At 42.6% G+C, this 25,168-nt stretch overlaps 3 protein-coding genes across 3 annotated transcripts; all 3 read left to right on the top strand.

The window, feature by feature from the left end:
- Positions 1–16,531: 16,531 nt before the first annotated feature.
- On the top strand, positions 16,532–18,342 carry LOC126558724 (serine protease snake-like). The gene is made up of 2 exons (XM_050214782.1): positions 16,532–17,036; positions 17,990–18,342. The coding sequence occupies exons 1-2, from the start codon at positions 16,532–16,534 to the stop codon at positions 18,340–18,342; spliced, it is 858 nt and encodes a 285-aa protein (XP_050070739.1).
- Positions 18,343–23,760: 5,418 nt separating this feature from the next.
- LOC126558873 (pyridoxal phosphate phosphatase PHOSPHO2) lies at positions 23,761–24,572 on the top strand. The gene has a single exon (XM_050214952.1). The coding sequence runs from the start codon at positions 23,820–23,822 to the stop codon at positions 24,570–24,572; it is 753 nt and encodes a 250-aa protein (XP_050070909.1). The 5' UTR covers positions 23,761–23,819.
- Positions 24,573–24,842: 270 nt separating this feature from the next.
- LOC126567109 (uncharacterized) lies at positions 24,843–25,167 on the top strand. The gene is made up of 2 exons (XM_050223342.1): positions 24,843–24,966; positions 25,038–25,167. The coding sequence occupies exons 1-2, from the start codon at positions 24,875–24,877 to the stop codon at positions 25,165–25,167; spliced, it is 222 nt and encodes a 73-aa protein (XP_050079299.1). The 5' UTR covers positions 24,843–24,874.
- Position 25,168: the final 1 nt, after the last annotated feature.

The raw sequence follows: 25,168 nt of genomic DNA on the forward strand, positions 1-25,168 counted from the left end.
GCACAGGGGTTGCTCTTCATCCGGGAGGAACTTCAATTAAGCGCAGCACAATACGCGATCGTAGTGTCTGGTTGGCTGCGAGTGCAATTGCAAAGATCCGGGGCACCATCATTTGGGGGTTTCTCATTGTAACGTTCGTGTGTACGAGTGTGTGAGTGTTTTCTGTGACTGTTCAATTGTGGCCGCGAGGGCCACGTGAAACTATTCAAACAGGGCAGGGAAAGAAATCGTACAATTTCGCAACGAACGGTGGATAGTTTTTTTTTTTCGTTAGCGCTACTATGACGCACTGCTATGGACCCGCGATCCATTTTTTTTTCGGATGGATCGAATCGATCGTTGTACATGTGGATGTGTATGTGCTTGTATATGTGTGCGTGCTTGTGAAGCTGAAATCAACGACAGGATACAGAATAAGCTGGACAGGAAGTGGCCACTGTTGTAGCGTTTTTTGTTTAAGTCGTATTTTCTTCTCAAAAAGCGCTGACGTGTTGGACGCTTCGTCCTATAGCCTATGTCGTAGGGTGCACCCCGAAGGGGTAGACGCAAAAAAACAGCACACAGCAGCTAGCAAGATGTGTGCTGTGACACTATTAAGCATTCACAACTGAACGTCAAACGTCATCGTCAGCATCATTCGCTAGTTGGCAGATAGTAGTAGCAGCAGCAGTCGTACTTTGATTACCCGTGGTTGGTGACAGTGCTGGACATTCTCCACCGAAAACGGAAACCCCCGAAGCGATTCATAAACAAGGAATTGATGTCCCCTGCGCTTGATCTTCGTGATCATGCGTACGAGACAGCATGTCGAAGCTGGCACACACCTTTTCACAGTTGATGATATAACATGCCCGCACTGCCCACCCGCGTGGCAACGTGGACTAGAGGAACACAGTAAAAAAAAAACACCCAGCAAAAACTTCTTGATCTTTTGCTGCCGATTCAACGATTTTACAATCGTCACACAACAAGCTTGGCTCTCATCTGTGTCTGTGTGTGTGTGTGTTTGGGGTAGCTCGGACGACGTTTCTTATCGCTTTCTCCACCACCGAGAGTGTCGCATACTTAGCGGGGTTGAGTTTTCTCGCGATTCACAACACGGCGTCCGATACGCGACGTGTTTTGCCTTGTATTCCGACGTGTCAACTCTCCACTCTTTTGGTTGTGGTATGCATCGAAACCGTTGCTGTGTGCATCGTGCTGCATCCTGTTGTGTGTCGATGCAATTGTTTGTACACACACACACACACAGTTTGATAACGCACATACACTCACACACATTTGAAGTGCGATCAGATGAAATGAAGGCCACCGGGCTTGAGCAGTTCGAGCGTAATGCACCCAATTGCCATTGGAAAGTAATATTAAGCTACAAAATGTTTTAGAAAAGGAAAAATCCAACAAAGGGTAAAGAAACGACCGCAACAACAACACAAATAAGGTGGAAAAACCGAGCGAGAGTTGGACGGGACCGCGTGGACAAGTAGTTGGCGTTTATTTTCACTGCTCCACTGTTGCCTGGTGTGGTTCCGACCGTTTCGTCAATGTGGCTAAAGAACACAACGAAGGAGGAAGGAAAAAATAGGTCGGTGAAAAGTGCCTGTGCCTGTGGATGTGTGTGTGAGTTTGATGTATTTTTGTATGGCCACGATCGTACGGTGGTTTTGTTTTCGGATCTTTCGGAGCGCTACCGTTTCGGTGCTGTACAGCGGTGAAAAGCGGTACACCCGGGTACGTACGAGATTCGTCGTTCGATTGCACAAGGTCCCCATCGCCGGAGAACGGGCCAAGCCCGTGGGATGGAACGGACTTACGGCCGTAAGCGAGGCGGTGCAGTGCGTGTGCGGCCGTTGATCGCCGCTCATGTTTGACCAACCGTTTCGCCAGCGCCATGGTTTCCATGGAGTGTAATATATTTATGTGTATTCTGCGGCACGTGAGATATGATGGAACGGGTCGTGGGGGGGGAAGATCGTAGCGTTACACCTTTTTGGATCACGTCTTGATCTGCTGCTGTACGATGTTTATTTTCTCTCTCAAAGCGTGTCATTTTGTGTGAGTGTGAGCAGCGAAAGCTTCTTTTTTTTTTCTTCCCCACGGGGTGCGTTGTTGAATGGTTGAAAAAACAACCGTCACCACAATCGAATCGCTCAACTTGAGCTGGCCTGTTGAGAAAGCTTCTTTTTTTTTGCTGCTGGTACAAAACACTGGCATCTAGAGCACTTCTTAAGCCAGGAAAAGCTGTGACGGAACGAGCGGCTAGCAGCACTGGTAGTTAACACCGGAGCTCTAATTGAGTTCGCGAACCGTAATCCATCCGTGGGGGGGGAAGCTTATAGAAGAAAATTATGTAGAAAACTTCAGATTGAAGCTGGGGACATGGGCAGATTGCATAAACGCTCAATTGCAATAGGTGTTGGTCGTGTACGAACGATCATAATGTACGAAACCGTCGTACAACTTACACCACCGCTAACTAAACATCCAAATAACACTACGCAATTTCTCCTCATTTATCCAGCTCACCTCCAAGGGAAGCTAGAGAAAAGCAAAACGCAATGGATCTTATTACATCAGAACGTTCAAGGTTTCAATGGTGTTTCGCTGTGTGTGTGTGTGTGTGACTGTGCTAGGGCTTTTCTAAATAAAGCCCTAGCTCCCTAAACGTATTCTACCAACCGGGGGAGCTAGACGCGCTTACAGTGTAGCGGTAGTAGGGTGAGAAAAAAGGGCAGCCAACGTACGGCCAGGAAGTAGGAATGCGAAAAAAGCAGCCTTCAAACGGCGGTGGAACTCGTCATGTAGTCAGGCCGGTGTGCAAAAATTGTGCAATAGCAAATGAAGGTCAGTATGTTGCAGCTGCAGTGGCAGACGTCGGCTGCCACTTTACGCTGCTGCGAGTGTGTCTGTCAGCGAGATATGCCATCCGTTCGCGTTGGTGTATATTCGAGTACCTGCCCCGCTACCCCGAGGGGGGGGGGGATTGTTAAAACAAAAAAAAACCACACTTTTCAAAAGAGCAAAACCCCTTCGTCCGTCTAACATCCGCCAGCCGTGCTTCTTGGATGGACATGAGCCAATAGGGTAAAGCTACGTTCTGATAGCCGGTAGCCATTTTTTATTGCATATGGCTAGCGTGTGTTAGTGTGCGCGGTGTATCCGAACCAATGGAATAGCAATAGAATGCTAGAAGGATGCATTGTAACTAGCAAACTGGGCTTTTGTTTTTCTCATCCCATATTTTCATCCAATTTTTATTATTCTGCGTGGAATTTTTTAGTGCGGAAATGTATGCAAAAAACCTTCCACGTTTCAGCTGCCTAGCCAGCCTAACGCTCCCTTCCCGAAAATTTCCAACCATATTAATCGAAAAAGGTGCACGAAAGATGTTTGACTGCTGGTGTCTAGCTGTGTTAGGAGGGCATCGGGGTGTTCCCCATGATATGTGCCTCTCCCACCCACCATTCGCTCATTGAAAGCGATCGAGCTGAAATAAAAAAAAAAAGCGGGTTAGTAGTGGAGTTGCCAGGGTTAGGCTACACGCGTTACCGGTGTGGGGTGGCTGTTAAAAGGAAACGGGTCGAGATAGGGCACGTCGAACCGATGTGTGTCGGAAGCCGTCATCGAGAAGCCATTTGGGAAGTGGGAAGTCTCACACGGGGGTCCCCACGAGTGTATGTGTTTGTGTGGGAGGTCACATGGAGAGACACAACCTTGCACAAAGTCGTCCTAGATGTGGAATGGAGCCGTAGTGCCGGTGCCGGGCGATTCGAGGAAACACCTACAACATCGGTTTGGGAACAGCACACGATGACAACCGAACGGTGGCGATGGATGGTTTCCCACCTTTTATTTTTTTACTTCGCTTAGAGCTTGTGTCCAAAATAAGCCAGCGCAACTAGGGCACCACTAGACTACACTCGTATGTTGATGTTGCTTTTTTTTTTTGAGCTACCGGTTCCGTACAAAATGCATTGTGAATTATGCAAGGTGCAAGAATTTTATTGCACTGACCACGTTGACATGTATGTTTCTTCAGTTTTGTGTTTTGTGTTGAAATGCCCGAGTCATAAGAAAATTCGATAAATGATTATTGCTATTTAACAAGCCGCTCATCGCCTCGTTTTGCACTCGAGGATGGCATAGGAAGCGACACAAATGCAACCCACTTGTGTGTGTATGTGTGTGTTTGGCAAATGTCCCACCATAATGGATCCTTTTTCGAACATGCATTTGGCTGCTGCACGGGCTGCAAAATGTATTTGTCCTTCCTCACAATGACGCATCGTGACATTATGTAGGCGCGCGTGTATGAACGTTTCCTTCGTCATCGCACATCCTTCAAGTGTTATTGGCAAATGCTAAGCTTAGTGGTGGCCAAAGAACCTCCACCATTGGCAATCAAATTCCCTTTTGTCTGCTCGTTATGTAAAACTTGGCTCAAGTTTCGTCCTTCACATAAGGAACGCTCACAGTTTTGTTTCACTGTTCGGCCAAGAAGCGGTGAAATGTGTTTTCATGTGTGCCAAGTATCTGACACTACTTGAGTCATAGTTTTTCAAAAGACGTCAGAAGAGTTTGACAACGTCCCAGCACGCATAATAATAGCTAATCATTCTCCGTACCGAATGCTCGTTATCAATCAAGTTTACTACGCGCTCAACAATATGGCGGCTTGTTATCGTACCGAACGACTCGATGGCGAATTTCAAAGGTCGTCACCCAGATTTTATCATGACGCTTAAAAACAAACCTTTTTTTTTTTGTTTGCTGTTGAGGACGGGAAATTTGCAAGAATGTAACCATGAGAAGGCATCATGCAACAGATAAACGCCGATAGAGCGCCGGCAAAGGTGCAAACTGAGTGTGATAAGATAAGACACACGAACGATTAAGTGTGTGTGTGTGTGTTGTAGCAGCTAGACTTTTGAGCTGTATTTTTTGCTAGAGACCGAAATACACAAAACCGGACCTCACATCCGGATTGATCTGGTCGGATGGATTTTTTTGGTAGTTTTTTTTTTTAAATACATTTATTTGGTGGATGAAACGTGTTGCATGCCTCTAGCTAAAGCGGTTACAGGAACGGAAAGGTTATCAGGCACACACATATTAAATAATGGCCCAGTCTAGGGATGGTACCAGTGTCACGTCGTGCTGCTATCGCACGGTTCAGACAACCCTTATCTCCATTCGGTGGGAAAACAATGGAACTCTCAGCGCGTGTTTCGATGCACACTAGGCTAGGGACGACTTGCCGCCATTCTAATTATTGTCTCGAATATGTGTTGTGACACCAATCACACACACACACACACACACACACGCATACGCACGCTCACGGGTGAACATTTGTGGAACGCACAGGAACGAAACTCCCGTTACAATAACCGATCGAGGCGGCGGGACCTGTAAAATGTAGGTGAAACAATACCGCACCCCGAACTGGACGCACCGTATACAGGAGGCCGCGTCGGTTAGTGATTTCAAACCAAACATCAGATTTCGATTTGCCCATCAGTGTTCGCTGGCCGGGTTTGTGCTAGCGGTGTTTGTGATACCGTTCGGTCGAAAGCTGGCAACGGAAAATGAAGGAATTGATTTGGACCATCCTGTCTGTGGCTGGGTGGAAATAGAAACGGTGAAAGATCCACAGCCCGCACTATCGCGCTTGTGATAAGCGCCGGCAAGTGACGCGCTGCAAATCCCAACCCAATCTAGCCCAATTTCAGTCTTCCGGCTTGGTGGGTGGATGGAAACAAACGGAAGCTGGATAATTGGCCGGAGGGTGTAACTGTAGGTTTCGCAAGCCTTACGGCCTTACGTCATGCTGGAACTGGTGGCCAGAAGAGATGTTACGGACTTTTTCCCATGCTACCAAGAAACGCAGCAACGCTACCCCCCACCCAGACAACCCTTACCGTTGGGGAAGATCCGTTTGAAAGCTCGTTTTTGTGTGTATTTCTTCTAGCGAGAAAACAAACCGTTCGAAGATGGTGCGTAATTTTAAAGCATAATTATCATATTATGATCCATCTGCCGCTGAAGCAGTGTGTTGCTTTCGAGCGTAGTGGGTGAAAAGGCGGACTCATCCAACTAGAACACCGACGCGCCGCTCTGGTACCGCTAATCGTGTGTGTGTGTGTGTGTGTGGAGTCGGCAGCAAACGGTTTGCTTACGGTGAGGGAAAGAACATCAGACTGACATGTAACATGTGCATGATGATACAGCTACCACATTCCAATATAACCTAATAATCAGGCTACGGTAAGCGGGCACACGATAAAGATGCTTTGAAAATGTGAGCTGCTAGAAGTGTAAAAGAACAGTTTTTCCAACTTGCTTTTAGCAAACCACCCTGCTGATGTTCAATAAACCGTATCAAATGGCGTTATCGTGTAGCCGAATGTTATGTTCAAAGCTAGGCACACGTTTAGTGTGTTCCAAGCCAAAGGTGTAGTCGTGTACCAAACACATAACTGTGCGCGTTGTACTTATCCATTCGTTCAGCTGCACTAGTATGCAGGCGCAGTGCAAAATTTGCAGTGACCTTGTGACAGAGACACTCCAGACAAGGAAGATGCCAATGGCACGTTGTTTAATTTTTATTCAGTCATAAAAATGCAACCCTAAGATCACATTACATGAAATCAATTTGGCAATTTGGCTATATAAAAGCTTGCTATAAAAGGATGCGTCCATAGCTAGGTAGGATCAAACGAAACAGCTATAAAATCGTATAACGATTCACTATTGAATCATCAACAGAAATACAAACAAGATCTGTGTACTGATGCACACACAGCGAATACTTAAAATGCAACTTAAGATTGTACTGATGAGGTTGAGACTTGGCCTCACGACGACACACAGTATCCAACATGCTCTCTCACGAAGTAAACGAACTCATACAATGCATTGTTGCAAACCGGGTTGTGTTGGCAGTATAAATGGAATACTTTGTACGATAATACGTACAAGTGTTGCAAAATGCAGCTATGGCATTTTCTGCCCAAACACTTGAACCTAGACATAATTTTTCTAGATCAATGCTCTTCCTGGTGTTTTTAATCAATCCACCACATATTGAGGGGTTCTTTTAGATTTATAAAACAACGTATGCGTCACAAAACTTATGGCGTAACGTTTCAGAGAATAACCTCACACACTTCTTCTCAGGGACTCTGGGGTAAAAATGTGCGTAGAATGCAGTTTCGTGTTGCACCACTTGCAGCAACGCGAACCTGTGCGTGCGTGTGTAGGTTTTAGAAAACAAGAACACATTCGTACACTGTGCGATTGCTTCGGCGCGACTGGATGCTCTTTTGTCACATGGAGCTGAGCAGTCGAAGATCATGATAAGGCAGCAGATAGCGAAACGACTATATTTTTATCACTAGAATGATGCTTACGGTGACGGTGACGATGCAAGTGAACATATTAATAACGACACTGATGATGATGATAGTTCTGGTGGCTTACTTTCCTGTTGGTTAAGTTTTGGGGTACGTGTCAGAGGTGCATTTACATCGAGCTATTCCGTATTGAGGTATTTGTAAATGCACTATCTGGTACGACATTCCAGAATCGATATTCGTCGTAACGGGAAGAGCAAGAGAAGTAGCCGCCACCGTATAAGAGGGCAGATGATTGCCCCAGACGAGGGCACGGTGGAAATTTACATTTTAAACGTGCGCATGGTGAATCATCGATGCGCAAACTGATTGGCGCACAGCGTTAGGACGAGAGTGTTTGTGTGTCTGTATACGAGTGTTGAAAATGAAATATGAAATGATGGTGAAAACAAAATATGAACATTCTTATTATTATGGCTAATGACAGCAGCAGTAAAGCAACAGAGAACAGTAATAGTTTAAGCCCTACGGTGGCAACAGTGTGTGTTTAGCTTATCGAAATAAATTGTGCTACCAGCTCTTGGATTATTCGCACACATTTTTAACTCTATATATTTTCATTCAAAGAGCGTAATAAAAAAGAATTCTTGTAATAATGAAACCACTCCATAAATATCCTTTTAGTTGCGTTTGACAAGTTTGCAAATGAGCTAATAAATATCACAACGGTCGACATCATAAAACTGTTTATTATTTGACTATGTTTTCTTAAACTATTTTTCCTCCCTCCAAACACAACTGATCAAGAAACTATCCGAAAGAAACGCGGTAAGGATGCATCTGTGCATCTCTTGCATCAATTATTATCAGAGAATATTTCAAAGTATTATTCGCACGATTTCTTCGATGCGAAATCATCCAACAAAATGCAAATTAAATATAAGTAATTTCTATGCATTCTCGGCCACATGCAAAGAACCTTGTAAAACATTTCACATGAAATAATTTTGTACTTCACGAAGGATGCACATAGAAACTTTGGGTGTAATACTTTTGGGCAATTTGGCACCAGTTACTGGGTGCTCCCAGGACGCTGACAGTTGCAACGCTTACAGGTGGTACCCATTGGCAAGCAAGATAAATTATTTATAGCCCAACCGTGTTTCCCGCGCCAGGGACGAGATCGGGCTGCATCGCGATCCGTGTGGTTGCATCTGTTTGCATTCTGTAGCGCAGGTTTTCGACCGACCTTTCGACGCTGAACGACACATGCGCTCGTGCAACGGTGGCAATACCGATCGAACGTGCCGGTTCACTTTTGCGATGCGCGAAACCGCTGAATAATTGCACCATCAAAATCAGCCAAACAGTTAAAAACAAAAATTGAACGAAATTTTCGCAGCAGGAGCATGCAGCATGCCCTCGATCGATGGTGAAATAGTCTCGCAACCATCCCCCGTGGGAGATTTGTGTCGATTTCATTTTTATCGTTTTTTTTTTTTTGTTCCCTTCGATCATCCAGAACGTTCAGAACGTTGCTCGCTCGTGCGGTAGGAACCTGGTGCCAGTACGGCTGCCAAGGGCATCGGGTTGCTCTGACCGTAAGCAGATGAAGACATTTGAATGTCGCCAAAATGTGCTCAGTAGCCACGCGCACGTAGAATGTAGAATTTAGAACCATGCGGTAAGCCACCCGAACGGAAACACTTGCCCGATCCCGGTCAGGAGATTGTCCACTCGGCAATAAATGGGCTGTCAATCGTTAGACGATCCTTCCTCGTACAACAGCATTTGTACGTCCGGAACAGCAGAGGCAGTGGGCAACATTCCCGTTCGCGGTAAGTATCATCAGTAAGCGATTGATCGTCAGGCAGGAAGGTGTCATTTTCTCCAGCGGACCTGATCGTCGTCGTTTTCTGTCCAAGCGGCAATATACGCTCTGGCAGTGTGGTTAGCTGGTTGTGTGGTATTTTACATCTTCACAGCCACTATCCGCCCTGCCGTCGCGATAATGCCCGATCATTCGATCGAGGAGTAGTGCGTGAAGATTGTGAAAACCTTGCGCCTAAAGCTGTGCTTTCGCTACGTGCCACAAACGATCATCAGATAGCGTGCACACAGGCGCGTAAGAGGTGCGTTACGCAGTGTTTGAAATTTTCGTCGCTCGGTTGTGTGTACTAAAACGTTATATTTCAATGATTGAATCCAAAACAAGTGAACAAATTTTATCTTTAATGTTGCATTTATTCCAATTCGCAAGTTCGTTAGTGGAAGAGATATAATAACACGAGGAGAATAATAAAATTCAGTGAATTTTAATTCAGCAGAATTTAATACACATTATTATTCCATAAGAAAGAAATGAATAAAAATCATCTAAATTTTTTAAAATCTTTTTTAAGCTTGGAGATGATCAACAAAATCGACATCCATTTTACCGTTGTTTTACTGCGCCGTAGCTATAAATACACCACAATACTTGCACACGGCATTGGGCGTGTGTTGTTTACTTCGTATCCTGAAAGCAAAGCTCCAAATTTGCACTAGCAACAAACAAAACAATAACAAGCTATAAATTATCCGTTTTGTTTTTAAGTCTCTCTTTCTTCCAAATCGTGAGGTCGCGCGTGGTAGCTGTTTTTTTTTTTCGATTGCAGCCTCACAATCTGTCAAATATTCAAACTTGTTTCAGCGCTTACCAACCACCTTCTTTAGGCGCAAATTAACACATCGGATTGTTTACACCGAACAGCCGAAAACTGGCTCATGCATCGCAGACGTGAGGCGCAACTAAACCACGATTGTTTTGTTTGTCGTTCGACTGTTCCTGGTGTTGATGTTGGTACCAGAAAAAGTTTTATAGCCGGCTGGAGAAATAAGTTCATTCACATTCTCGTTGTGGTAGATATATTCAGGTTTCAATCATAGTTATTACAATTGTAAGGAAACGAAGATCGATCGCAAAATATACGTTAGTATTAGTAAAGATTGTCGCCATGCTGAAAATACTTAGTGGCTTAGTCACTGAAGAACCAACAGCAAAAAAGCTTTTGATTTGATCCATCTTACACGATGGTGCACGTGATTAAAGTTCTTTAGACGAACGTGTCAAAAGAATCCTTCAGTTCACCAGCCATTGACTCCATCTGGTATCATTCTTATGACGTGAAAGATAAATGCTTTCAACATTAGTGACGTTTTCGTATGGACTACGTTCTTTATCGTTCATAAAAAAGCTTAACTGGTTTGAAGGCTATTTCAGCCCAAACGCTAATAATAGATTGTACTCCCAACAGGTTTATTGAATATATTAAAATGTATCCAAAATAGAACCATCCCATGAACGCACAGGATCCTGTTACCATGCTAGCTGCACAAAGATTAGCCAAACCCGTATCAGATCCGGTCACATGCATTAGATTCAATTACAAACTGTGTACAAATTCTCTCTGCTTGTTTTGCCACTGACCATCGATGACTTGCATGTTCACATCTTTCACATCCAGCTCTTGTACTCTCTTTTATTCTCCACACCTTTCGATTTGGTTTTCATGAATGGACCGGATCTACCCAACCCAGCGGACGGTGACGATGGTTGAAGGTACACGCTCTGTACATTGATGACGACAGTCGCAGCATAAACCTACGCATCCGTGAACGATTACGTCGCATGCGTCATTTGTGGTTTGGTTGTTGGCCGTGTTGACCTCCATCTTATACTAGGCCGGACTAGACGCTAGCTGTACGTCACCAAATTTCATAATAAGCGGCGATTGATATATTCGGCACGTTCAGTACGATCGGCTGATCAATGAAAGGTACAGCATACGGAACACGTGGAGGAACGATGGAGGACATTGAGGGCAACAACAATTGATGACGTTTTCGATTAAAGACATAAATTTCTTCGTCTAAAAACCGCCCTTGAATAAAAATAAGTCAATTCGCACAATTCGACGGTTTGATAGTTCAAAATAATAATGCCCAAGCGTTATTAAACCACTACTCACACTGGATTAATTTTTTTCTGCAGACTGTTACGAGAGAAGGCGACTGCAGTTGATCCAAGCAATTGTAATGAGTAATTTAGCGTCAATCAGTTAATGTTATTTCACCCAACACCCTAAACGACTCAAATGATTCATCAGGCTCATAGATGCGCCTTTGTGGCCGTGACATAAATTATTTATCTAATAGTTAATGTGATTTCATAGCTACTACTGAAGCGAAGCGCACGTCAATATCATACAATCAGCGTGAATATCAATGTAGCATGGGCGCATAATGAAGCGATGTTGTACTATTTAAACGCATATGAAACAATTAATGCATCAAAACCATCCGAACCGGACCCGCCATACTGAGGATTGACTATCCTACTGTGTGATACTAGCAAGTATGGTAAACCATTCAATGGACTGCGTGACCTAAGTAGTTCGTTAGGCGAAGAGGAAAAAATGTATCAAAATATGTTTTATTGTGATAAAAAAATATGTCTATTCATCTGATGACACAGGAATTTCACTCTTCAACGACTTTATAACAATTTGACTAGTTTTGGGTTTTTAAAGTGAGGTAAATATTTTTTTTTTTTTTGGTGAAATAATTTGTACACTAAATTATTACAACTTTTATTGATCCATTGAAAATTGTCTGGATTTTCATTCTCATTTCATTCTTCGTCTTCTTCTTCTTGGCGTAACGACCTCTAAAGTCATGCCGGCCATCGAAATAGCTTTCTATAGACTGCCGATACCACCTAGTTGGTTAGTCAGACCTCACTACGGGGGGACGGACGGTCCGGATTGGATTTGAACCCCAGTCCTGCCGTTTAAAGACCGGCGCCGCTGTCGCATACACCACCGGGCCGCCCTCTAATCTGGTGACTGGTTGAGGGGAAGGTGCTTTGTGGACTCGAAGTCGCTTACCTCCTGGAGACATCACTTCGCAAAAATTACTGCCATTTTGATTGTTATGAAGTTAGTACAGTAAAATGTTTCCGTTAACGCACTGTTTAAAATTGAGAGGCAAATGTGTTAGTTTAAAAAACCGTTTTAGCCTGGTGATGAGCCTGGTTCTACCAACTAAGATCTAATGGTCTATTAATTAGGCAAGTTCAGTTCAAAATGACCGAACCAGTCATTTCAGGCTGGTTTTAAACAATTAAACAATTCGGCCGATGCTGATGCATGACTTTTACACAAACACATACAAAAATTAAAAATCTAATCTAATATTGATATTAAATAACATCATGCGCAATTCTACCTTAACCAACCAGTTTGACTGATGGTTTGTGGAACGATGATCAGATGATCAACGTATTTAAATTAGAGTAGAGTAGAGTAGTGCAAATTTCTCCCAAAAAAGTTATTGTTTATAACCGACAGACGAATAAAACTATAAGATCATATATAATATACAAGAAATAAAGTATAATTTAACAGTTTTATAAGTTACAAGGCTGCAGTAAAATGATGCTTTGATCATTTTGCTGTAAACGATTTGAATCTTCGAGGTTGCAACACATCAGGTAAAATTATTTATTGGTTCTATTTGATGGTTTTTCCATTTGGTGTATTGTATTGTTTAGTAAGAATTATCCACCATTGGTTTAGCAATATTGTTAGTTCTTAAGACTAAACGTAGGGGTTGGGGATAGATAGGGAACACTTATGAGGAAGCTGGAAAACGGAGGCGTAAATGGAAAGATGTTAAGGAAAGGCTAAAATCGAACAGAGCATAATTATTGTTGAAGCAACGAATGCCACGCAAGAACAGATCGCGGGCACTTATTGCCGTACGGCGAGATTCTACAAAGATGAGAGGGCGTGGGCGCAGTTGGTGCACGGTGGTGTAGGCGACAGCGGCGCCGGTCTTCAAACGGCAGGACCGGGGTTCAAATCCCATCCGGGGACCGTCCCCCCGTAGTGAGGACTGACTATCCAACTACGTGATATATCGGCAGTCTAGAAAGCCATTTCGATAGCCGGTCTTGACCTTAGAGGTCGTTAAGCCAAGAAGAAGAAAAAGAAGCATCATATGGTATTCGTAGGCATTTGCTTTGCAGCCCGCAAAACGGGTAAATTTCTTTTGGATGCGTTCGATTCGAACAATATCCGAAGCAGTCGTTGGGTCGGGTCCAAATGTTAGATGATTATTCTAGGATCGATCTAACCATTGAACAATAAAGTGTAAAAAACAACGAGTCAAATGTGTATTAAGATAAGGATACGAACGTAAAGAAATATGAAAGTGTTAGTCAGATCATAAAAATTACTTATTTGATGACCTCCAATTATTTGCACTGGTCGCGGTAGATTTGCACGCGCCAAAATCGCAGGAGTTCTAGGATTAATAAAGCAACATTGTAAAGAACCGGGGCGCCCTGTGGTAAGGCGACAATATTGCCGGTCTTCACACGACAGGGCCGAAGCTTAAATTCTATCTGGACTGTTCCCCTGTAGTGAGTGGTATCAGCAAAGTCTATGATCTGTGATGTTGTTAGCTGTAAAACGTGCTCAATTTCGTATAGAGATAAAAGATTTTTTTTAATTAGAACTCCCGGGTCGTGTTGCTGAAAAACAAATTAATTTAAGTATTGCTCAACACGTCAATACTGTTGTTACGGCAAATCTAACAAATCCAGTTTTAAGCCACTGTTTTAACTCTTCGAACTAGTTCACTATCCATAAACTGGACGCACACAGCAATAGTACTGATAAATTTTAGCATGTATGTACAATAACTATTACACACATGGATGAATCACAAAGAAAGCTGGAATGGGGCAAAAAAAACAAAAACAGTTTATACTTACCATATGCTTACCCCAAAATTAATGTGATTTTTTTTGTATTAATTTGCATCCATCTTTGTGCAAAAAAAATTGTATCACGTGTTTATGAAGCATGCTTTAAATGTTCCTGGAAAACGCTATCTAATCTATCATAACAAAGTCTACATTCCATTGCTTCCGAAAATTTCGCTCAATATCCGTCTCCCATTCAACAACCGTTGGCCTCCATTTGAGTACTGATGATTCATACGTCGTTCACCCCAAATGCACCCTTCCACCATCTTCACGTGTGACCTTGCCAAATGCAGCATCCTCTCGGGCGTCACACTAAGCAAAGCTCCAATCGAGCGGATCGGTCAGGCGGCACATAACATTATGAAGGAATAGCTTCGGCGGAGGCTTCCGAACCGTTTCCGGTTGAAAAGGGATCGCACGGATGGAATGTAACATACACCAACAGTGCACCGAATGCCAAGCCTTCAGCATCCAAAGTTCACACGAGCTGCCACGTCATTCTTGCGGTGCGGTGCGTAAACAGGCTGCTAGGCAGAGTTTAAAAACGAGAGCATAAAAAAGTAAACAAGACTTTTGTGATCCTGTTGGTATCGATCGGAGAGCTTTTACTTGGTCAGCAATCCGGCAGCTTTCCGGTCTGTTGATGTATTGAAGCCGGCACAGCATAACATACCCTCGAATCGGCCTCCTTCCCCCCATTTACCCCTCATTCACGCAATGCAATGCAATGTGCGTACATGCTTGAACAGTGTCCACTGCCGCTAAGCGTCGTGGCGAGTATGATTCATGGGCAGCTCCACCGCCAAACTCCATTGCCACCGTTCAATACCACCACGCTTCCCGCTAATGCATTCGCCTTCTTCTTTCAATATTTAGTGTGTAGATACACTATGGGCTAGGCACGTGACAGGTGTTTGGTCATGCAGGCATATGGAAATGCAAATTTATACGGTTCGTCGCTTTTTGAGAAATTGCTAAAATCATTCTAAAATATATGATAACGTTCAGTACCATGTGCAGGAGCTCACGTAAAATCTAAAAAAAAACATTCGTACCAATCTCGACAGACAGGATCCACCCTATGCATCACACTGGGTGCTAAACCTTTCAATCATAAAGCTGTTAATTGTAATATTTTCAAATTTATACAAAAACATTAGATTTAGTTTAGAAAAACTAATATAATTTTAGGTTTATGTACTTACGTTTACATACTTAAACACGAATAAATTGAAATGAAGTTACTTAATTGACAGACATATCGACCCTTTTCGCTCGATACACTCTGTAGTTCTAGCTTTTGTAAAATAGAAACGGGTCGTCTAAAAATAGCACCGAAAAGGCACGAGCCGTTAAACTACAAGGGCATCAACCAGTTCGGTATCCAGCAGAAATGATAATAGAAATAAATCCAGTTTTTAACCCAGATTGCAGCTTCCCCATTCACAAGATTATTTTATGAAAATTCGTTCAAAATCTAGCAAAGGACTCATACTCATTAGCGGCGAAGGTCACTACCGTCCCTATGTTACCGTTTTGTCCATTCACAGACCTTCGCCTCACACACGATGCAACTCCAAAAGAAGTCGAGCTTCTTACATACTGCCCCACCACTTTCTTCTCCCCTGAGCCTGCTTCTCTCGTTCAATACTGCTACTGGCTCCCCACCCATCCCTTTTACCCTGCTACGTTATCGTTCGTCATGAACCATGCCTTGCCTCACTGTGATCGCAATACCTCCGCAGTAGTACGCGCGAATACGCAACCTTCAAAGCTCCTTTGGAACGCCGAAGCAAAACGAAGCTGTGTGCGTGCGTGCGTATGGTCGGCCGTAAGTTCGGGGCGTAAAGCTTAGCGCAGTATCAAGCCGTCTTCAGCAGTCCATCTTCGATCGTGTCAATTCTTGATCTCGGCACGACACCGCGAACGGACACAACGATGACGCACCATCGCCGAACGCTTCGGAAAACGCGTGCGCCCGCTCGCTCAAAACGCGCACGGTCATCGACGGTTCGCTCATTTCGCATCGACTGGAAGAACGCAACGGATGTGCTGTGTGTGGCGAAAAATGTTATCCTTCGGCAGGATGCTGCCAGCTGACCCGTGAACACGCTGTTAGTAAATTGTGTCAACCCATCGGGAACAAGGGTGGAGTTCAAATGTAAGAAACGGTACAATAGTGTTAAAAATTCCTAGAGTAACATTAGAGTGCGTTGTTATGATTGTGCTTGTGCATCAGAGAGAGAGAGAGAACAAAAAAAAACTTTCAAAATCAAAAAGATCCTTCATAGTGCATCGGTAGTGTATTACAATTCAATATATGTTCGAATACCTGTAAACAGACAGGGTGATCTCCATCAGAATGAGGTGCAGACAATGGTGTATGTTCGTGCTCATATCGCTGGTGCAGTTCAGTGTGTACCTTCATCTAATACCAGTGGTGGGTGCAATAGTGGGTGGCGAAAGTGCGATCGACGGTGAATACCCTCATATGGCCGCACTTGGGCGGTCCTGTCTCTATCCTGACGGTGGCGGATGTGTCGGTGGATACGAATGGTTCTGCGGTGGTTCGTTGATATCGGAGCGCTTCGTCCTGACGGCGGCCCATTGCGCTCACGTCGGCATGTCGAATCCCCCGTCGGTGATTCAACTCGGAGCTAACGATCTGCTCAACCCGGCCCTGATCGTTGCTGTGCGGGCGATTGTACTGCATCCGGGATATGGTGGCATACTGTCGTACAACGATATCGGTTTGATAGAGCTGGCATCGCCTGTAACCACCATACAGCCAGCCTACCTGTGGCCGAGTGAGACGCTTCCGGAGAATGTACCGCTGGTCGCTACTGGGTGGGGAAAACTTGGCCACTGTAAGTTATTGTGATGAACTTCTAGTGTTTCTGCCTTTGGCATTCATGTTCTATGAAAATGCAGTGCTTATAATGGTGTCTGATAAGTTTTTCGGACAATTTTATGAAATTAAAGTTCCTCTTATACATTGGATGGTGCGACAAAATGTTACAAAACCTCTAAAAAATGTCCAGTTTTTTTTTTTAAATTTAACTTACTGAATTTAATTAGGCCTACGTCACGACATCCATACTAAAGTAAGCCTTCATTTCCATGCAAACCAGTTCCCATCACGAACTTCATCTACGATAGTGAAGAGAATTTTCAACCTTTTGCGGCACACATCAACATTCGAAGCATAGAAAAAGATTTTATTTTGAGATTTTTTACAATTTTATGAAAAATCGACAATACTGGATGCTAGTGTTGGAGCTGAACTATAATATTTTAACTGTAGAAAATGTGCTGAAAAGTAGAAACTTTGAACAAAATTAGACCAAAAAAAAAACTACAAAGAAGCAGCTGAATTTCATAGTGGATGTAATTTGATACGAAAAAAGCGAAAACTTCTTTGTGCACAGAATGAGTAGTTTTGTGTAATGTTATGGATTTTTTTTTAATTTTTAACTGTTAGAGAACTTACTTCATAAGAGTGTAAAAAGAAAATATATGTGTGAGGATTTTTTAGGCCAAGGAACTAATACTAAAATCTCACTGTTGGCGCACCATCACATACACACGTACACGTAACACGTTTGAAACTTTGTCCCAATTAATCTATCCCCGCTTATCGTTTCTATTCCCTTCCCTTTCGTTTTCCTTTATTAGCTAAAGCTTTAAAGAAAAGCAATTACTCAACATTTTTGTTTGACAAATTTTATTTAATATTAAGTATGACGGCACGTTGTCGCGTTGTCCTTTGTTTGACAAATATTGTCAATTTCTTACAAGAATATTTTTCTCCCATTTGCAGTTGAAGAAACATCGATGACTTTGCAACGTGTGCAGATACCGGTCGTGCCAAACAAGCAGTGCAACCAGCTGCTGTACCGCAACCGACGCCTCCGTCAAGGTGTGCTACCGACCCAACTGTGCGCCGGAGATCCACACGGTGGCAAGGATACGTGCGAGGGCGACTCGGGTGGACCGCTGCAGATGAAGCTTCCGCTCGCTGGTGCGAGTGGAAAAGCTTACCGCTACTATATCGTCGGAATCACGTCGAACGGTGGCATCTGCGGTACGGTTAATCGGCCAGGACTGTACACGCGCGTTTCGTCCTACATCGGTTGGATCGAACAGGTGTTGCAGATCACGCCGGACCACTAGCTCCAACAGGAGTAGTAACAGAGGATCGCAGCTGAATATCAACCACGACCCAGTGCCAAAGATACTTGAAGAATGCCTTACCAAAACATGCCATTTGCTTCTTGCCTTATGTGCTGCCCTGTATGTGTTCCTAATAGAAAAGCTTAACTTATATACGTAAAATCGTGCTGCCGATCAGCGGAGTAAGATAAAAACCATTTACCAACACACAAAGCTACCTAATCGTTAAGGCGGAGTATTGACTGAGGGGAAAAGAATATTTAATATTTGGGCATTTATAACATCATTCATCACAAATTGTCATTTAAATTTAGGCTTTTAACCAACAGCGTTACGTTGTTCGAATCATGTTGGTAGTTGTATGATGGATTTGAGTATGATTTCATTTCCAATCAATTTTTTTGTAATTTGCAATCATACAAGGCTCTGTTTTTTTAAATGTACAATCAATAAAGTATTTGTATGCAACACTATTACAAAGATCGTTACATGACAGTAGTAATAATGACTCACACTAGAAGGCTGTAGCAATTGAGGGTTAAGTTAAAGAAATTGTCAACGGGTTCTGGTATCCCTTTGGATGTTTTACGTACAAATACAATAACTTCAAAAGAACTGTTTTTTTATGCAAAACAATAAACAAATAAACAATCAATTAGAAAAATGAAAAATCACAAAAAAATCACCTTTTTTATAATATTGCAGTATTCCTGCGGCACACTTGCTAGTAGCAAAACATTGACATTATCACATAAATTTATTAAAGTACAAGCATGTTATAGCTATACAAAACAAATCATTTATTGATTAGTAGATGAACTCTTGTTACCCCATGTTGTACACCAACAAACTGATGGAACTCGCTATTAAATTATAGATAAATAACGGTAAGATTGTTAAGATGGATTGCTATTCAAGGTTCAAGGTTTCAAGTGAAGGTTTGTACTGAAGAAAAACTGTTATGAACTTAAAATTTTTATTTTTTTTTTAATAAGAGAGTCAACGTTAAAGGCGAAGTTTAGTAATTTTTTTTTCCTTTTTGATTTAGTTTTTCATTATCTTTGATCTGAAATACTATCGACTGAATAAGCCATTTACCATTTATGGGTTTTACATTTTAAAGATAGAAACTCTTTTTCTATATGACATACACTAAAACAAATACGAAGAAAATTATCACCTACACATGATAAAGCAAATAACAGCAATTTCAAATGTTTTATTTAAAAGAAGGTACCGCTGGTCCAATCAATGAGTTATCACAATTTGCTTTCCAAACCGTGCACTGATCCGCGATCAGGACAACCGTTTTAATATATCAGGACTAAGATATTAAAATAAATCAACTTTTACATATGTATGTGTGACAAATTTGATATTCGATTAAATCAAAATACCAAATAGTAAACCAACTTTGAGCTGTTTAAATCTATTATCAATTCATGGTGAACCGAATAATCTCTGGTTGCTTGCTTGCTGTTGAGTGATTTGTCTGAACCGCTGTAACGAGTGTGCCGCTGTACAAGAACAGTACCAAGTACAGCGTAAGGTATTGCTCAATCTTCTAATGAAATTGTTTGAGGATTTTCCTTTTAAATGAAACAACGTAACGTTATGAAACTAATTAAGTAAGGATGTAAACGTTTGTGAATGAAATTTTCGGACAGGACGACTCTGATCGACATTGATAACTGCTAACAAAGATCGGTGATGTGGCCGTTTGTAATCAATGACTCAGCAACATATTAAAGATTTTGGCGTATGAGTTACAGCATCCTAAAAATGATTTCATCTTTTTAGTCTAGGGCTGACTCAGTCTAGTGTATCTTTGTTTTTGTTAAAGGATCAAAAGGATTTGGCGGACCAGGTTTATAGGTGTCGTTCTCATGACATGAACATGTTACTGACAATCGAATGTTTGCCTGGACAGCAAAATATTATTATGTTACCGGTCTGGATTCAGATGAGTTTTGATAACGAATTGTTTGATAACCGTTGAACCGTTCAAACCGAACCGTTTGAAAGGCCGGTGTTGCGCTCTTCCCGTATTAACCTCAGATAGCAGAAACATTAAAGATATAGTGATATAGTTGATATAGTGTTTCACTTAGATGTATGAATACTTATTTTATATGAACACAAAACTTTGTCGAGAAAGCTTAAAATTATGTTCTAGTAAGTTGTTGATAGTAATAAAACACACATTTGATTTTTTTGTATAATGTTACTCACACTTTGAATTCTTTCGCAAATAAAAAATTCTTCTTACTCTACATGACGCAAATGTATGATATAACTTATAGAACATAATTTACTCTACAAATGAGAGAGTAAGTTTTATTATTGTACGTACATTTTTGAATCATTTTAGTAAAGGCTCCCTGCGATGTACCTTTTAAGACAGTCAAAATCTTAGATAACATAGTAAAAATAGAGAAAATTCATAACAAGATCAGAGCCAACAAACTACAACCTAAAGTTAAGTTATCTCTTCTAGTTTTTGTCTCCTTCTCAAAAAACAAATATCAAACAAACTTCACAATAGAGCGATATCCTCAACACTATACATAAATTGGAAAAATGATCGTCAAACGATCAAACATACTATGTTTGTGGTTGGTATCGATAGTATAAGAAAAATAAAAAAAGTATATGTCCTAAGAGACACAGTTGTGGAATGATCAAGAAAACCGCAATAGAATGAATGATAATTTTCCCGATTATCATTCATTCTATTATGATCTATTCATTCTATATGATCTTAACTGTTGAGACAATACTCGATTATACTCAATTATTAAATAAAATAATAAATGGCCTTAGTTTTGAAGAGGGTACTATTTACTGCTAGTTGGTTACTTTGATCCTGCAGAACTGTTTATTACTTTGGCCTCCATAGTCCTGTCATATACCCTACCTCAGTGTACGCGTTTAAGGTATTAATTTTTGTAATTCACTGGACAACCGAAGATTTCGTATCTTTATTTTTTTCTGTTGATCTTCTTATTATTTTTCTCGGCTTAACGACTTACCAGATCAAGCCGGCGATCAGATGACTTATTGGAATGATAGATATCACGTAGTTGGATATTCAGTACTCCCTTGGGGAAAAAGGTCCGGATGAGATTTAAACCCTGGTCCTGTCGTGTGGAGTCCGTTGTGTCTCTTCTGTTGGTCTTCTTCTTCTTTGGCCTGCTCAAGATTAAGCACGTCGTGTCGACATGGCCAGGTCTCCAATCGGTTTCCTGGAAACTGGGTCATGAGTCCGGCAACCTCATCACGTGCCCCAGCCAACGTATCCTTACGGCTTTGACTAGCGTCAGGATATCAGCACCGCCAAACAGCTCAGCTAGCTCGTGGTTCATTCTCCTTCGCCACACGCCCTGCTCCCACACACCCCCAAAGATAGTCCTTAACACCCGCCGTTCGAAAATGGCGAGAGGATTGGCGTCCTCCGTCAGCATAGTCCAAGACTCGTACCCGTAGAGGACTACCGGACGTATCAAGGTGCGGTAAATCGTGCATTTCGTGTCTTGTTGGAGTCTTCTGGATCGCAGAAGTTTGTTTGAGGGGTTGGGGGTAGGTGTGGCGTAATTGACATTTTCATATCCATGGTGATACCGAAGCCATGGTGATACAAGTATTTACAACAACTGATTCAGCATTCGTTTTGCGTTCAGCTCGAGGCCCCATTTTAATCGGGCCATTTCCACTCAGTTCGCTTATAGTAAGATCTGCCTCTGGATACCAGTACTCCTTTACAACTCTCGTCCATTTTATAGTGGATCCCCTACCGGGTAATTCATAACCGCCCCGCTCTATGGCTCCATGCCCTTCGCACCTGGACTGTTCGAAAAAAAAAATCCTTTTGTTTGTCCGATTCTTCATTTCTACTTAGGGTTACATGAATTCATTTCTACATACACATGAATGTTGATTTTCCACCAGAGCTAGTTTTTCTTCGATGCTTGTCTCAGATTCTTTTCATGATTTTCAACATCCCTTTAGCATATTTGTCCTGAGCTTTCAATAGCATTTGACAATGGAAAAGAAACTATTGTGCAACCGAAAAGCATGCAAAATTGAGTTAACTAGACAAGTAACAAATAGCAATACTATTTTACTTTAATTTTCCAAACTTATGTGGACTCACTCTCAATTTGATGTCTTCCAGTGGCCAAGGAGGAAGCGGCGACGGTACGAAATAAAGCAGGCCATGCCATTTAGCATGACTAAATATCCAAAGGCCTCTCAGGTGTGCAGAGCAAAACGAGAAAAAGAAGTCTTTATTCAAGTTATATCAAGTAATTCGAACGATATATATATACTAACAAGAAACTCTGTTATCTGTACTATGAAGACTTAAACCACGTGTTGCAAGTTGGAGCACGTGTTCATGATAGCGTATGAGAGATGTAATGATTTTTAAATGGTTTTTGAAAAAATACACGAAACAATTTTTTACATTTACCAGATAAAAATACACACTGTTTTGAATAAATGATTTGATCAGATTTTTCAAAAAATTTGTGTATAAAAAATGTTATGATACATTTTTCTCTAAATTATTTTTTTACACAAATAACTGTCGCCACTTGGTACAGGAACACTGCCGATGCTGCTTTTCCAACAAGGATTTGAACCTGAATCTCTGCTGTATTAGACCGACTGCATGATATGCTGCTCCACAACGGGATCGCCTCACACATACATTGAACGTAATTTTATGTACAGCCAAGATGAAAATCTAAACGCGCTTTCCTATCCACCCCAGAACGAAAACGATACCTATCCAATTTGTTGGCTCAAATGTTCGTGTCGAGTGGCGCGATAAAATAGAAACAAAATAAATTACCTGCTTCCAACGTTTTCCCATCGCTCGTGTCCTTCGTTCGACCGTTCCACACTGCCTCGCCTATAGTGGGATCGTTCTTTGGCTTGTTTTGTTGTCATCTCTGTGGCGCAGGAAACTGTCGCGGGTTGTGGTGTGTGTGTGAGCCTGTTCCCTTGCCAGTGATTGTTATTGTTGACGTAAAGTAGACCAACCGAATCCATCTTCCCGCAGTCCGCGCACTGGTAAGTGTATACAGTGTGCCTGTTCCGATGCAACCACAAACAGAAGACGCACCCCCATCCGGCGCAATTGTTGATATTGAACTTTCTCATCTAAAATAGAACGTGGCGCACGGGCAAAATTCACAATCGGGGGCGGCACACTCTCAAGACGACGTCGAAAAGTATCCAACAGCAGGAATGTGGTTCCGTATGGTGGTCCGCATGCACCCATCGTAGTACACTTCTCTCGCTAAACTTCACCATTCATGAATGCATTGCTCAGTGAACTGCCACAGACCTTAGCGATACTGTACGTAAAAGACTGCGGAGTATTTGAGTGTTTTGTTACCCTTGTTGTGTTGTGTGTAGTGTACAAAACGGCAGCAAACGGCAAGCAACCGGAGCGTACGAGCCGCGTAAGGATGTTCTCCAGCAGTGGACGGATATTGAAGCGGCTTGCGGTACTCGATTTTGATCACACCGTCTGCGAACACAACACGGACATAGTGGTGCGCGATCTGCTCGGTCCCGGGGGCGTTCCACCGGATGTGCAAAGCATACTTCGCTCGTGCGGCTGGATCCCGTACATGCAGCGTATCTTTCGGCTGCTGCACCAGCACGGATACAAACCGATGGACATAGCCTCAGCAATACGCGGTATACCGGAGGTACCGGGCATGAAGTCCTGTATCGGTAATCTGGTACGGCATGGGTTCGATGTGATCATAATAAGCGACTCCAACTCGGAGTTTATACGCCTGTGGAACGATTTCAATGACATCGGTCCGTACATACACACAGTGTTCACAAATCCGGCCCGGTTCGATAGCAACGGGCTGCTGGAGCTGAAACCGTACCACTTCCAGACGGAGTGTTCGCTCAGCTCGAAGAATCTTTGCAAGGGAAAGATTTTGAGCGAATTTTTACGCCGCCAGCACGACGAACGGCAGATAGAGTACGAGAAGGTGTTTTACGCGGGAGATGGCAAAAACGATGTCTGTCCGATGCTGCGGCTCGGTAGCAACGGGTACGCCTGTGCGAGACGTGGCTACACGTGCCACGATGCGCTACAGAATGCAATCGGCAAGCTGGAACATCCGTACGTCGCCAAGATACTGCAGTGGACGGATGGGCACGAGCTGAATGACCTCATATGGACTGAACTGGAGGACTGAGATATATATGTGTTCTGATGGCCTGTTTGGTATGCTATTGCATACAAAAGGATGCAGTGATTTTAAAGGTTTGAGACTCGCAAAAAGTGCAAAAACTTTTGCTAATTTCCTTTCATTAATAAAGAGAACATTTTTGGTACAAAATCTGTCTGTTTCTGTGGTGTGGGAAAGGAAGATGATGATGAAAAGGAAACAAGAAATCGGAAGAAGGGAGTTTGTTTACATTTTGTATGAGAAACGTCAAACGGGCCGCGGAGCTGTTTGTTGTTTTGCAGCATCTTCCTGCAAAGTGCACAATTATTATGTCGACGGCGGCCAAGTTAACTTTTGTTTCCGCCTGTATTGCCAGCGGTAGTCTGATTGCTTACGTACACTACAGTCAAGCGGCTGACCGGTAAGTTGAAGCAAAAATGTTGAAATTTCTCACATAAAACACGTATAATTCTTCCGCCGTGTGCATTGCAGGGAACGATTGCATGAAGGAGTGCGACGAGATGTGGAAAGACAGCGTTTGAAACACCTCACCGCTAGTGGAGAAAATGAAAGGAGCGGAGATTCAGGACCAATCCCATCCAGTGGAACAATTACAAGCTGAT

The sequence above is a fragment of the Anopheles maculipalpis genome, chromosome 2RL (genome assembly GCF_943734695.1).
Source record: "Anopheles maculipalpis chromosome 2RL, idAnoMacuDA_375_x, whole genome shotgun sequence".
Lineage (NCBI taxonomy): Eukaryota > Metazoa > Arthropoda > Insecta > Diptera > Culicidae > Anopheles > Anopheles maculipalpis.

Coding starts and splice junctions, on each gene's coding strand:
- LOC126558873 (XM_050214952.1), top strand. CDS start 23,820: ATGTTCTCCAGCAGTGGACGGATATTGAAGCGGCTTGCGGTACTCGAT.
- LOC126558724 (XM_050214782.1), top strand. CDS start 16,532: ATGAGGTGCAGACAATGGTGTATGTTCGTGCTCATATCGCTGGTGCAG. Junction 17,037..17,989: donor GTGGGGAAAACTTGGCCACT/GTAAGTTATTGT, acceptor TCCCATTTGCAG/TTGAAGAAACATCGATGACT.
- LOC126567109 (XM_050223342.1), top strand. CDS start 24,875: ATGTCGACGGCGGCCAAGTTAACTTTTGTTTCCGCCTGTATTGCCAGC. Junction 24,967..25,037: donor TACAGTCAAGCGGCTGACCG/GTAAGTTGAAGC, acceptor TGTGCATTGCAG/GGAACGATTGCATGAAGGAG.